The sequence below is a fragment of the Python bivittatus genome, unplaced genomic scaffold, assembly GCF_059951505.1.
Source record: "Python bivittatus isolate LINGU-HERP-01145 unplaced genomic scaffold, Pbiv_v1 ctg000070_np1212, whole genome shotgun sequence".
Taxonomy (NCBI): domain Eukaryota; kingdom Metazoa; phylum Chordata; class Lepidosauria; order Squamata; family Pythonidae; genus Python; species Python bivittatus.
The window spans coordinates 47,264,186-47,280,157 of NW_028277034.1; the positions used below are offsets into that span (position 1 = coordinate 47,264,186).

At 37.8% G+C, this 15,972-nt stretch overlaps 1 protein-coding gene across 3 annotated transcripts in view; it reads right to left on the reverse strand.

Annotated features, from left to right (window-relative positions):
• The window catches only part of ARHGAP24 (Rho GTPase activating protein 24), a 331,147-nt gene that overhangs the window by 28,052 nt on the left and 287,123 nt on the right, over positions 1-15,972 (reverse strand). For all 3 annotated transcript variants that reach the window (XM_088133099.1, XM_007420708.4, XM_007420709.3), the window contains one exon: positions 6,438-6,645. In XM_088133099.1, the coding sequence (XP_087989225.1) occupies positions 6,438-6,645 (208 nt within the window). The remainder of the gene's footprint in view (positions 1-6,437; positions 6,646-15,972) is intronic.

Sequence of the window (15,972 nt, forward strand, 5' to 3'; positions counted from 1 at the left end):
ATCAGAACTCTACATTTTCACCCAAGAGAGAGGACCATCTGTCTTGTCCTCCCTAGAAAGCATTTAGAAATTTTCAAGATGCACCTCTTTCATCAGAATATAAACTGTTAATTGATGTTTAATATTCATTTTAATATAGGTTTAATATAGGGTTGATTACTCTTATGCTGTTTTTCAAGCTTTTTCTCTTATAACCAGAGTTCATGGATTGGGGTGGGTTACAAAAGCTGTGAATAAAATAAAAATAAAACCTTTTAGATTCTGTTTTGTTATTGTAGCTACCTTAGGTATTTTGTAGATTAGGAAAGAAGGGTATTAACTGAATAAATGAATAACAGATTAGGTAGCTGGTAGGTAGGTAGATCTCTATTAATCACACTTCGTTTCTTTAGCACTACATCATTCTTGCTTTCCATATCCCTGACCATCATTGTTGCTTTCCTTTCATCTTATCCCAGTATGTCTTTCTTTTTTATGTGGGACTCAGTAAACTCACAGTCCACCATGTTATATCTGGCTAGTACAAAGTAAGGTTGAGTTATTGGTTCTTGCAACCTATTGCACCAGGCAAAATTTAAAAAGAAAAGAATTATATCCTGTGCACTTCCATATTTCTACTCACATGACACTTGGAACATTTTACTAATTAATGTTTGCAAAGTGCTTTGAGGTTGTGAGATAAATTGTTCTGCTAACTGGGAACCACCTATTTAATTATTAATTCTTCCAAGGGAGAATTTGCAAACCATTAACTAATCTGAAAGTGGAAGTAACTTAAGCATACAGCTTATCCTGTGATGTCGGGTTCTCTGTCTTGCTTCCAATTTAAGTATGAACAATTCATTTCCTGAAGTCTTTGCCTGAAACTGGGTAGAGCAACACAAACTGCAGAGGCAGCAGAACCTTGGACAGCGGCTACTTTCTGCATGGCTTGGTCTATGTTAGAAATCATTCATTAGGTCAGCCAGTGGACCCATGTTCACTAAGGGCATAGGATAAGTGGATAGTAAGCATGTCTCCAAAGATTCCCATCTATCTGTTGACCTTCTCTCTTCTTGCTACACTTAATGGCTTCTCACATAAGAACCTGCAATGAATAGCTCCTCTAGGCTCTGTTGCCACCAGAATCACTCTGTAGTTCCTATCATTTTTTGGGTAGTCCATGCAGCCAATAAAAGTGCTGCTGCTGAGGAACAGAGAAAGTGGGAGAGAGATGAAATGGCTTCCTATTTTTTCAGCCTGATTTACAGACTGCAAAAGTGTATATAAGTGGCTATCTAGCAGGGCTATTTTAAGGTGGGGGTAAACTACATACAGTATGGTTCTGGGAGATATTCCTGGGGTATGAAATGCCTGTTGGGATAACGATACAATATGATGCATCTGGAGAGCCTAGTAGATAAGATGTTGGACTAGAAACAGGAAAACCCAAGTTCCTTACACATGGAAACCACCCTGGTACCTTGGACCAATCACTGTCTCTTAGTCCTAGGAAGAAGATAATAGATACTGAAAGTAGGGAACGTATGGACCCTTACAGACCATGTCTGTGGATAAGTTGGATATTTGTACCAGCCCTAGGAAGAAGGTAATGACTAATCACTTCAGAAAATGTTGCCTAGGAACTCTGTTGACTTGTCCAAGTGGTCTCCAGGAGTCAAGACAGACTCAAAGTCTTTTTTTTTTTAATGACACTACTAGAGAATGTTCATCTATCAGAGATGCTCTAGTGGATTCTACAACAAGTGGGAATTGGACTGGGTTGCCTTTAAATTCCTGTTCAACTTTGTTTTTATGATGCAGCAATGTTCTAAGAAAATGATGGTTACCAAATACAGATAGAGTCACTGTCTTAATAAAGTTGAATGTAGAGAGGTCTAGAAAACATGTGTACAATTGAAACTCTGAACATCCTTATGTATCTATAAGGTGATAAATTACTTTGCCAATTGTAACTCTGAAATGAAATGGATCATTCTGCTACTTGCACGATGGAGAGATGATATATAGGGTTTAATCCAACATTTGTGCTATCATCATTATCATTATCATCATCATCGCCATCTGTTTCAATTTGCATTCTACCTTTCTGCCCTGTATTTAGAAATACAGAGATTATTTAACTGATATATTAAGCAATGATAAGGTATTTGCTAGTATGCCTGGTGTTCATGTAGGACACTATGTAATTTAAATATTTTTATTGCTCAGACATGTTCAATATTGGAACGTTAACAGCATATTTAATATCTACCTAGAGATGTGACCAATGCATTAAATAAGACATTGGGAAGAGACCTTACATATGTAAATATTTTTAACTTGACAGTGCAATCAAGGTTATTAAACCTGGACAAATCCACAAGCAGAATCTAATCCGCTTTTCGCACTATATCTTACATTCATGTATAGTTTTTATTCTTTGATATCTATGGTCCAGAAAAAAGAGCATGTGGGGAAAATACTAGGATAATTCTTGAAATTTCATTTGATTAGTTTTACTGGCTTGAGTAGAAAGTATTGATCCATCTGAACATTTGACACATAGAACCATATTTTGGGATGACCTACAGCAATTTCCTTCCTTAAAAATGGAGGCTACGGTAAAATTTAGTGCAAAGGCTTTTGACTTGGTTGGGCTGGTGGTCCAGTTCTCCACAGGTCACCTCAACACAGTTCATTTCTTTTAAGCTTTTGCAAATTATCCCGGCAAAAGATCTGTGTTTTGTCCGTGTCTTTTTGGAATCAAGAAATACAAGCAAATGTGAAAAATACAGTGCCCCACCCCTCCCTTAGCTCACAAAGGGTTCCCTTGCTTTTCACCCACTCTCCTAATGGTGTGCTTGAGAATGATGAAATCTTGTATTTCAAAGAGGAATTATGAGCTTTGTTAACATCTCTAGCTGCTCCAGAAATAATTAAAAAACAAAACAAAATTAGAAGTTGTTCCTAATTGTTGTGCTGCTGGGAGAAAAAGCAAGTAACATTCCTACCTTAACATTTAAAGATGCTCTTGAAATTGCAGCCAAAAACCACAACACGTTTTAGCTGTGATTTCCTTCTTGTCGATAGGATTGCTCTAGCAAAATTAGTTTCAGTATGTTAGCACTGCTTCCTGAATACACACACACACATGCACGCACAAACACACATTCAAACTCTAGGAAATACATGTCATAGTAGTTTAGCTGGAAAGATGAATTCCAATATAATCAATCCCACTTGAATTCAGTCCCACCTCTTCACAATCCAGTTAGAAAACTAAATAACATGTTAAGTATTAAAACAAAAACAAGCCAACTGTTGAGACCCATAAAAGAGCAATAAAACAACAGACTGCTTTGAAGCAATTTTGATTATGAGTACAGAGAGGTTCTAAACATTTCTCTTCTTTTCTCCCTTTATTGTACAGTTCATGGAATCCAATGCTTTGCCTTCTTACCACACTGGGTAATTTCCTTGGGGGAAATTAAAACATAAAGAAATTGAAGATAAAGAAATGACATATATAAACAAACCCACTGTAAAAAATACAAGTTCTATTAATGGTCTGTGTAGTTCAGAAAGTCTAATTACAGAAGCAAATACAGGGACGTTTAGGTTCCCAGTATTTAATCTTCCTACTTAAATATTGTATGCCCATGCAAAGCCAAAGGAATATCTTTTGCAACTGCCGCTACCTGAGATCTATAATTGCCCATTTTTTTAAAGTCAAGGTGAGCAACATGCAGCTGAGCAGACGTTGTTGGACAATCTGGTGCCTGTATCAACAATGCCCCCTCTTTGGTTGCACAGGGTGAATCTGAGACAAATGTGGTGTCTGTAAGATAAGATCCCTGATACATAAGGTACATAAGGGAGCAGCTGAGTCTCTAAGGCTGAGCCATGGCCTTTACACTTCTTTTTTTCTAGGAAATGAAGAAAACCAATGAAGAGATATAACCAGATTGGTAGCTGAAAGGGTAAAAAAACAGAAAGACATAAAAAGCTCCCCCCTCCCCATACTTATCTTATTCCTGCCGATAAGTATAGAGGAAGGTGCTGAAAACAAAGGAATGGGCACAAGAAACAAATGGCTGAAACAGATGACTTTGAAGATTGGCTTGGAGGAGTTTCTTGCCTGGTGAATTTAACTTTTTATAATGCCTAACTTGAGCTTATCCCTCTTATCCCTCTTTCTTTGTCTAGTTAGCTGTCTCCCTACCTTAGTCCAATGTTGTGCCTCTGCTTCCCCTCCCCTCCCCTCCCCTCCCCTCCCCTGCCCTGCCCTGCCCTGCCCTGCCCTCCCCTCCCCTCCCCTCCCCTCCCCTCCCCTAGTTCCTTTCCTCTTATTTTATCTCCATCATTTTTTATCCCTTTTTTGGGTTGGTCCTGCTGAAAGGAAGGGGTGTGCATGTGTGTGTGTGTGCACGCGTGCGTGTGGGTGTACTTCCATTTCTTTGTGTGAAACTGGGTTGTTTATGAGAAAGAGATTGGTTGCCATATGCAGATGTGGAACAATTTTTGTAATTGGGATACTTTATTTTGCAAGACATTAATTTTAATTGGTCATTATTAACTTAATTAGTATACCTTTGTTCTTGGCCCTGCCCTTTTTTGGGGAATGTAGCTTCTGGCAGGTATATACATATACACATACACATGCAAATGTGTCACATGGACATATTTCAGGTGTGTGCGGAATCTCCATGATTTATTTCAGCTGGAATTGGCAATTATAATTTTGCTCCATTTGATTTTGGGGAAGATAATTATCAGTTCAGGATCGTCCTCTGTTCAGGTGAATATATGCCTTCTGTGTGGGCATGTAACTTCCCACCGTGTAAATAGGCTGAGCCTCCAGTTTAGTTCTGTGCCAATTAAACAGCTTGTACCGTCAGGCAGGTATAGTGGGTCAGAAAGAGACTGAACAGCAAAACTCCACAAATATTCCTTGGCGGACTTGTGTCTTCCTGCAAGGATCCATTTTTTAGAATATCCATCACCAACTGACAGTTGCTGAGCCTAGCAAAAATGTGCGTCATCTATAAAATCACAGGAGCTCAGCCGGAACTTTCTTCCCAGCATCATCTCCCTTTAGTAAACTCACTGGCATAGAACTGTTATGGCGTAGGGAGAGCACACCTGTATGTCAAAGGATTTCATATGGATATATTTTCAGACACACCTTCCACTGTGGATTAAATTAATGTGCAAACAGCTTGAAATGCAATTGCAGTCCCTGGAAAGTTAACAACCAGCAGAGCTTATGAACGTCCAAACAGTGATGGATTCCCCCAACAAATAATGGATAAATGGGTTAAGATCAACAACTGGAATGTGACTTGACCTAAGGGAATTACATCTACATGGAAGTTTCTGTGTCGGGCAGGGTGTGTGTGTGTGCAAAGTGTTTGAAATGCTATAGAGTCCCAGTCAATGTCAACAATATTGAGCCAGATAGTCCCATAGCCTGACCCTTGATAAATAATTATTATTTCATATGCAGTTGCATCATCAATCAAAATACAAACTTATACTTGGCATTTTATTTTCAGCCCTTTCCTCTCAGAAAAACTGCCTCTTTAGGTTGGCAGCATGCACAGACAAGCTGCCCATTTCATTGAGACATTTATGACAATCTCCTTACAGTTGGCCAGATGTGAGTAGGAGTTTTTAGAAAGAGAGAAGGGGAGAGAGGCAAGAAGAATAGTCTTTTTATGATAGAGCAATTGGCAGAATGGATAGAGTGAAAGGAAGAACAGAAAATACATTGTTGCAAAGCTAAAAAATAATATAGAATAAAGTAAAAGCTGGGATTCTTGGTAGTGAAAAATTAAGAACTCCTGGAGTCACCCACAGCAGCTTGCTCTCCTCTGTTGCCTCCAGTTCTCAGCTCTCAGCATTCTGGAATCTGTAGTCTCAATATATCTAGTGATTATCACCTTGAGGGAAACTGTTCCACAAAAACAAGAATTCTAGGATAAAAGGGAAGCTTGTAATTCTTTAAAGAAAGAGCCCCAGATTCTATCAGATACTTCTGAAACAGTTTTGAAGGTGTAATGGAATCCAGAACTCACATTCACTGCTAATACAGTTGAATGCCATAATTATTGATAAATCTGAATGGACTGGGAGGCTTTATACCTGAGAATGGATTTGAATTAAGCGTTTCAAGTCCAAATCTCCTTTTATTATAAATTCCCACACTAGTAAGTTTTTAACACAGCATTCCCCAACCTGGTGTCTTACAGATGTGTGAGGACAACAACTCCCAGAAACTCCAGCCAGCTGACCATGCTGGCTTGAACTTGTAGTTGCAGTCATAGTCCAAATGTATCTGGAGTTGTAGTCCAAATGGACATGGAAGGCACCTGGCTGGGGAGGTTGCTTTGAGAAATGCATTTTCTGAGCCCTGAGAGAGAAGATTATAAAAAAAGATATATTTGTTATCCTACCTGTCAAACAGCGGCTTCTCTCCACAATCAAAGGCATCCTGTAACTCTTTGACAAGGTTAGCCTGGCCTGGCAGTCGGAAAAGTCCTTCCTCCTTCAGCCCCCGCAGGCGAATAAAATCCACACACTGTTCTACCAGCAACGGAGCCAAATGGTTTCCATATCGTTTCTCATAACGAACTGTGTCTTCCAGCTTCTGCCCAAAAATTCCTGTGTATGATAACAGTAGTTGTCAGTACTCAAGGTGAACTGTTAATAAATATTTCTTGCATTGCACCATTTTACATGACCTGGGAAACACTAACACTACGTTAACAGTAGTTATTAAATAATGTTGTTGTGAGAATAGCCCTTCCCAGCCCCCTGACATGGGGGGCTGGGAAGGGCTACTCTCACAACATATGACAGCCACAGACATACCAATATAGGTAGTCCTTGCTTAACAACCATAACTGGGACTGGAATTTAGGTTGCTAAGCGATGTGGTCATTAAGCAAATCATCATGTGACCTCACCTGATTTTACGACCTTTTTTGTGGTGATCGTTAAGCAAATTACTGTGGTTGTTACGTGGATCACATGGTCACTGAGTGAATCACATAGTCATTAAGTGAATCATGAGGTCGTTAAATAAATCACATGGCTGCCCATTGATTTTGCTTGCTGGCAGCTGGCTGGAAGGTCGCAAATGGCAATCACGTGACCCCAGGATGCTGCAACCATCATAAGTGGGAGCTGGTTGCCAAGTGCCGAGATCATGATTACGTGACCATGGGGGCGCTGCGACAGTCATAACATCGGGCACCAGTCATAAGTCACTTTTTTTAATATGACCGTAACTTTGAACGGTCACTAAACGAATGGTCATTATGCAAGAACTATCCGTACACATTTTTTCTCAGGGATGGTGTCTGGCATGTATGCATCAAGAGACTCACTGAGCTCCTCCCATTCTGGGCAGTTAAAAGTTTTATTTTTTAAAAGATAAAAGCAGATCTCTGAGCAAGAAGTGGCATGTAGGGATGGAAAGAAGGAGAAAGCTGAGATCATTTACCTTCAGCCCCAGATGGAAGTTTGCAACTTCCAGAAAAACAGAAAAGAAATCTAGATAAAATTGAATTGGAAGGAACGTCTAATTCAAGGGTCTCTTGTTTAGAAATAGATAAATGTTGAAGTAGAATTGTGCTACATCTAAATTTTGTTTTGTGTGCAGTTAGTATGTCTCTCCATAATTAAAAGAGTATGGTGTTTTTTGTAAATCTGAATCAAACCTTCAAGAAACCTATGTTACTGATCTTAAAAAGAAATTATTAGAAACTTACATGGCCATCTATCTTTTACAAGATAATCCTAGGCAGCTCACAACAATAATTAATAAAAACAGAATAAATAAAGCCAACCAAACCCCATGACAACACCATACCAACACCAACCACAGCTCCTCAACATCCCATAAACTCTTGCATTTTCTGGGCCCACTTCTACCTAGGCCAAACCCTAGCCAGTCTTTATAGCCCTCCAGAAGCCTAATAGGATGGAGATCCTCTGAATCTCAGGAGGACGCTGTTCCATAGAAAAGGCATGTCTCTGAGGATCCACCAGGGGGCGAGATTTAGGGGACGGGACCTGGAGTTACAACATGTTTTCCCTTATTAGTGGCAGATCAGCTTCATTTTATGGTCTACCAGATTTCTTATATTTATGTTTATACATTCGGTTGGCTTTTTTTTCTTAATCCATACATCTGAAGTTGCTGCACTCCCAGAGTAGAACAGCTCTGTCATTTATATTTCACAGCGTTAGTCACCTGCATTCTAATATTTAAATCTAAAAGGGGTTTTTTTAGAATTTTATTTTTCTTTCTTAATAAAGGTTTAACAATCCCTAAGAGATTGGGCTATCTCCAAGGGGGGAAAGGGCCAATAACTCTAGACACATCTCAATGTTAGATGACCAAAAGATGGCACAATATTTTATTTTATTTATTTATTTATTAAATTTGTATGCCACCCATCTCCCCCAACGAGCGACTCTGGGTGGCTCACAATTAAAACCAGAGACCCAAAACCCATTCAAAAATGATACCATATAAATAGTTAAAATTAATTAATCAATTAAAATCAGACTCTAAAACAACCCTATACATAAATACTAAAAAAAAATACAATTTCTTCTCTCACTTATTACTAAATTGAGATAACTCTCTTTCATAGATTAAGGTTAGAGGAGAGGATGCTAGGTGACGAGCCTTCTAGAAGATAGATGGGTGGTGAAAACTACCAAGATGCTACTCCAAGGGCCAGGAAGCAAGCCAGCGTGTGAATAACCAGCAGGTTTCTGGGAGATAAAATTTGAGATCTCTGTTCTTCTATACTATGGGTTCTAATGAATTGCTATAACTATTGTATATTTTCCAATTTCCTCATAAACTTTCAGCAAAAATGTGTAAGTAGATGTTATAGGTAAGTAATAGGTACCTGTTTGATTACAACCTCTCCAATACAATCTAGAAAGACTTTCAACAGTAAAATGAAATTCTAAAGAGATGTAATACCATCTATATATTAAATTTATAGTCAATTCTTGATATTTTCAGTTCTTGATTATACTTTGTAATAATTTCTTGTCTATTGCTTCTTTTTAAACTTCCTTATCTTAATTTAATGGATACGGTTGTATTTAAATATAATGTATCTACAAAGTAAGCTAAATTTATGGAATCTCCTTAACATCTTCCCTTTCTCCAATTTTTGCCTCTTGGGATCTACAACAAGTACATGCAATATTTTCTTCAGTACACTTAAAGAAGTAAAAATGGGATTTTATATTTTTAACCTTATATGTTAGGAAAAACTATTCACTGAAATTTATAGCTGTATGTAACATTGAAACTTGAATTTTGGGGGGACAAACTCTAGTGCATTATTAACTCTTACTGTAGTAATACTTGGAAATATTGTGAGAAATACTTCTTTACATGCTGAATTAGACAGAGAGGCAGCCAGACAGCCAGATAACAGGTAATAGATATATTCATGTTCATAGGAATATTTTAAAATGAGATTTTTTTCTTCAGCTTTATTTATAAAATTTAGTGCTTACATTAAATTTTACAATTTGTTAGCCAGACTGAAAACTTAACGTGGAAATGAATCTGTATTACATTTTCTACTGAATATCAGCCAATCTGCCAATCAAAATATCAGTTTTATTTTGGATGTAAGAGATTTCCACCTACAAATTAAAGATGGCATGTGAAGGGCCACACTGAACATTCCTGAGTTTTAACTTTGGGCATATCTACTTGAAACAAAGTTATGCTTGAATTGAAGGGTTTCCTCCGAAAGATAAATAGGAAAACACACACACACAAAGCATAGTCAAAAATCCTATGTCATGCCCAGATTTCTTTTCTTATGGTTTTCATCCAGTTTTGGAGGTTTTCCCACACCATTTTCCCACACCATATATACATGGGTATATATGGCACACCTATATATGTGTTTCCAACTAGGCCTATTCTAGAAGCCACAGTCCATACAGAAAAGGTAAGGCCACGCCAAACATAAAACAAACGAACAAAAAGAATTTAATTTAACTTGGTCCCCATCTGCATAAACCAATCATTCTCTTCCTCATTCACATTTTTTTCTCACTGTCATATACAGAAACAGTACAAACACTCCCACATATCCTCCCACCTCTCCTTCAAGCAGAAACAGAAAAAAAGAAGAAGATTTGAAAAAGAACAGGATGCAACTGCTGTAATTATTATTTAATGGAGGTGAAATCTCATCATCCTCTTGGGTAAAAACAGTATAATTCATAATTTAGAACTTTCTGGGTGATAGGGGAAAATGGAGCTTTTTTTCTGTGTCGTTTTCAGAGACAGTTTCCCATTCTCAAAAGCTGAAACGCTCTGAAAGTTTGTACGCAAACAGAAGAGGTTCAGCCAAAATGGAATTATTTGCAACCAAAGCAAAGGAAAACAAACATGAACAAATTTCATGTTAAAACCTTAGCAATTTTATCTTTGTCATGCATTAGGGGATTGTTTCTTGAGGTGCTTTCGCCTAGATAATCTTGGACTTGAGACTCAGGAATGGCCAGAAATGGTCTTCTTCCCCCGAAACTCAAGTTAACCTGCATTGGTGCGGGTTCTGCTAACTCCCTAGGGAAAGGTGTCCTTCTCTTTCCTATCATGTTTCTATTAGCAACCAACATTGCTTGCATTGTATTTTAGCTGCACTTTCTTTTATCTTTCTGGCAAAGGCTCAAGGACAAATCAGCTTCTGTTTTAAAAGGCACACCTGTTTCTTTATTTATAACTTTTCAGCCAGTCGTTCATTATGACAATGTAGAAGAAGACCTATCTGCTTAGTTACCACTTTCACTGTGATCCCCCAGACCCTTCAGCCACGTTCATTCCATAAATCGTACAGGTCCATTGTTTGGCCTGATGTTTCAAGAACTGCAAAGATACTAGAATAACACGTTAGATATGAATATAGAAGATTTTTTCAGAAGGAAGTGGTTTTATAGGCAGTGGAAAATGAACAGAAGCAAGCTTTGTTTAAACATTAGCAGAAATGAATTCTGTGCTGAAGTCTGACTTGCTGTTCCTCAAAGGTTCCCTCCCCCACCTCCAAGAAAGAAAGTATTCTCATAGTTCAGCAATACCTTTTGGTTTTTCCCGCCCCCCACCCCCCGCTCCCCTTGGGGTGTTTTCAAGTTGATTTGATTATTGGAGGTGGCAGAGATGAAGATAGTGAAGGGTGTTACTGTTGATAATGTTTCCTGTTCACTTCTTTCCATCTGTTTAAAGCCTCCAGGGCTACGTGGACCATGAGCCTGCAAAAGCCGCATGGGATGAATTCTTATGACAATCTTTGGGCTTGGTTTGAAATGTGGGAAGTCAGGGGTATGCAGGAATGAGGGTACAATGAAAGACAGGACATTCACACATAACCTCTGAACATGAAGTTAACATGAATGCAAGAACACAACAGTCCATTCATGAGGATTTCACCAAAATTCTCTCTTTGAAGGTATTTCAAAAGAAAATTATTTTCCATCGATTTGAATAGGATGAGTAGAAAATGCAGGAGACTTTTTCAGTAGGGCCCTAGCATAAATATTCTAACAATAGAGCTGTTTCACAAGGAAGAGAATGCCTGAGAAACTGTTGGGTTTGCTATTATTGGAGATGTTTAATTAAGTGCCCATTTGTCAGAGAAGCTGCATTCCATCTGACAGAAACTGTCTTGAGAATATGCTTAAGGTAACTGGCCATTGAAGTATCATGTAACTTATCAGCTTATGGGGTTGAGAAGGGGAGTACCAAAAAAATCTGTTGAAATTTAAATATATTGCAAAAATTTTTTAAAAAAATTAAACAAGCATGTATTTGTGATATAGTGAGGGAAGATTGCTATTTGTGTGACTCTCTGATACGTAGCCTTTGGACATTAAACAATAGGAGATCCATGTCCGTGTGTGAGAGATGCCTAATGCTATCTTGAATATGCTTTTGGAAAGTGGATCAAGAAACATTGTTCCCCAAATCCAAAATACATATCCTGTGCCTGTTTCATTGAAAGAAATCACCAAGGTTGATGAATTTGAACCATTTGAATGGTGAAATTAGTGAGCATAAACTGAGTCCTTTCCTTATTTTCTCAAAATTTAGTCCTTAAAACTGATCAACTAGACCTAAGACCACTTTAAAGATCTAACAAGTAGAGTCACAAAAAGGAAATACAGATAAATTATTTATTAACTGGAATGTTTTCCACTGGGGAGGCTATACAAATATATGTAAGAGATTATATTCTCTCTCCCTCTCTCTCTCTTTTTGTACCTCTGAAGTTCAAATCTACTCTTGCCTGAGCTTCCGGAAAAACTTATGAAAAACTATACACATTCAGCTCTTACATTTGGCAGTTGTTAAACCTTTGAACATACTGTAATTAAAGCATATGTGTGTACATATTAGCCACAACTTCCTCTTGGTGATGTTGGTAGCACTGCTATTGAAAAAAGGTATCCAGAAGGGAACTTTCTTCATGAGGTCTTCTCTTGGATTTAATGGAAATGTGGAAAACCAAGTTGATCACAGAGTGATGATCATGCAAAGGATAGGACTTTCATACAAACACACCCCCCCCATAATCACTCCATACTCCATCCATGAGAATTTCATCCCCCCCCAAAAAAAAAAACAAAAAACAAAATTCTCCTTTGCGGAAAAAAATTAAAATAAATTTCTTTGTCATCCAAATGAGAGTTAGTAGAAAAAATACAGAACTTTCTCTAGCCATCTTTAATTTTCAACACTCTTTTCATATATACTTAAGATGAATAAAGCTGTTCTCAAATTATTATTCTTAGAACAGTGGGTTTCAAATGTGCGTCTGGAAAAACTTTGATTTTTTTTGTTGGGGGGGGGACATTATTTTTTCACTGAGAGAACCTCTAATTGTGATTTTTACTCTGACTTCCATCAATCTTTTCTTGTGTAGTGCGGCTGTGGGGAGTGGTGGATATAGAAAATCAGAGGTAGACAGAAGGTACTGTAGATCAGGATTTATAATAGGCCAATATGACATTTCTAACTTTTACATATAGGAACATGGATTAGTAGCTTGATCTTTATTTGTCCCAATTATAAGAAAGATTTATTTCAAGCAATTTATGTCAGCAATTTTTCAGCTGGTGAGTCCATGGTATGATCTTGCAGAATGTTGCAGATGGTAAACAAGAAAAATGAAAATGAAAAAAAAAAAGCCTTAAAATCTCATAAGAGTATGGTGTTCTTAATTGAAATTTCATGAGATCTTAGGCACACTCTTTGGGCCTTTTTTTTTTAATTAAAAGAAAAAGAGACGGTTATTTAATTTGGCATGTAACCCATTGGTGGGTTACAGAGTGAACCTAACTTGGTTAGGAAGACATTAATGATGAAGACAAATTCAATGGAACCATCTACTACTCTGATACATCAGTGGAATGCTTTTACTTTCAGCAATTTTCCCATCAGTAATAGCCAGCATTATGCACACTCTTAGGGCAGATGCAAACACTTTGGATGCAAAGTTCCTTCATTCATCAGAGATGGCCCAAGATCAAGTCCTCTGGGATGCCAGACTAGACCTGGAGTAATTGACTTCCTCACCACTGAAGAAATGGTGATAAAGGATTCAAGCAGAGGAAGAATGCAGAACTTTCCACCATGGTTTGAATGAACTGGCAGGAAGAGATTGATAACCTGATGCTTTGCATTCTCCTGCTCCTCCAAGTCACTTTGTGTGGCATTACTTTCTGTCCTTTAATTGCTCCCTCCCTAAGAAATGTTGAGCTAAGTATATGGCCTTGGTGGTCTATCATGTTTTTCCTAACTCTATTAGAATATTGAATGATTGTTCCTAAGTACTGGTTGATTTGGTCTTGTCTAAATCTCCTTTAAATTTCTAATACTTAAAATATATTTCTACCTTATAACCATTTCCCTTCACTGTATAGCCACTTTACCCAATCTGGCACTCTCCAAGTATGTTGTATTACATTTCCCATAATCCCAAAATATTTGGATAGAGATTATGACACTGGCATTCCAACACATATGAAGGGTGTCAGGCTGGAGAAGCCCATTGTATGGATCATATATTACTTTCTGGAATGAGAGGTATTGTGGGCTGTTAATACACCTGATACCAACAAATAAATGTTGAAGACTTGAATAACTTCAACACATTTAATCTCAGCATACCTGAAGTAGGGAAACAAGGAAGCCCTGGGAAATCCAAGCAGTCATAGAGCTTTTTTAAATAGACGAGCCATTACTCACAGTGGAAGATGGTCATAAGACTAAACAAGATGGAATTCATGGAAATCATAGTTGAATGAACATTTCACTCTTAAATATATTGCATAGTGAAAATGTTATGGAAATGTAGAAAACACCTCCAGGTCTTCCTCCTCCTAGCTTTTTCCAGTGTGTTTCCATATCCATTGGCTACTGCTTTAATACCACTTTTAAAACATTGACCAAACTTGGCTAAATAATTCCACTTAATATGATTTTGTGCAATGAACAAACTGCCATTGCTCAACCTTCATTAACATGCCAAACTTGCTTTAATCATGCCAAACGTCCCTGGAGACATCCAGAATACATTTTCAGGCAGCTTCCTACCAAGAATAAAAGCATCTCTACCTTATGGTACCCACGTTCTGTGTTTGCCAATTTGTACTGTGGTGCTTTCATTGCCACCGTGTGTAGTGTTATAAATCACAGATGACTTCTAGACTGGTGATGCTTTTTGATGGAGTGTGGAAATGATAATGAAACTCAGCCTCTCCTCTTAGTGAAGAATGACTAAACTCTCTTTGCAAGGACAATGAGGTTATGAATGGCAGTAAAATTCCTTGTAACTAGCTGTGACAGTTGCAGGCTCAGGAGACTGGATTCTTTGCTTACTCAAGCAAGATGAAAGCTTATGACCTACAAAGCATGCCATTGTCTCTCCCCTACCCTCACCCCAACAAGACAGCAAACTGCCACACTAATGGTTTCAAATTATTTTCATCACTAAAGTTGAACGTTCATATTTATAAATCCTCTAAGAAATTCATTGGTGGCCCATACACTGCTCCATCTTTCTGGCTCTGTGTGTGGGATGTGAGAAGGAAATATGTCGCTATGTATAACTTAGTATTATAAAGCACCATGAATTCCATTGGGTGAGACCAATGTCAGACTATGCAAAAGTGAAATGATGAAATGGAGATGAAATAAGTGAAAGTAAGATGACATACTAAGTTATATTAAGTGACTTTATGGCATTTCCCATACTGAATGTACTTGTGAGGAACGTAAGAGAGCCATTGTGGTATAGGAGTAATCGACATGCTGGACTTTGCTTAGGAGATTCTGGCAAAAATCCACTATGTGCACCCCTCCCCCCCCCCATTTGCTTGGTTGGTTTTGTTAGTAAATGGGATACATAGAATACATAGAATTTATATCCTGTTATATTATAACAAAATCCCTCTCCGTGATCACCCCTGTGAAAAGGTTTTGATGCTATTTACAGAAAGGAGTTACAGAAATATTACAGATCTTAACAATGGAACAAAACTTGTACATGAGTATTTATTGCTCCCTCTGTAGGATATATAAAATGCTGTGATTTTCCAAGAGTACTTATTGTGTCCTTTCCCTCCTTCCTGCCATTAACACAACTTCATTCTTCAAGCCTAATAGAAGAAAGGAAATCAGGCAGTAATAGTAAAGTCAGCATTATTTTTTGCATAGCACAGACTCTTTGGCACCATTTATGTGGGAGCAATATAGCACTGTCTGTCTCATCTGCAGCACTATTGAATGAAGAATGGCTAAATCTGATGAATTCTATTTCTGACATTTTTCCAATTGTAAGTTTATATTAATCTGTCTGCAGCTCACTGTGGACTTAAAAAAAAAAACATTTGTATATTCATTTCAGTTATCTGCATGTTCTGCACATCTTTCTCTAA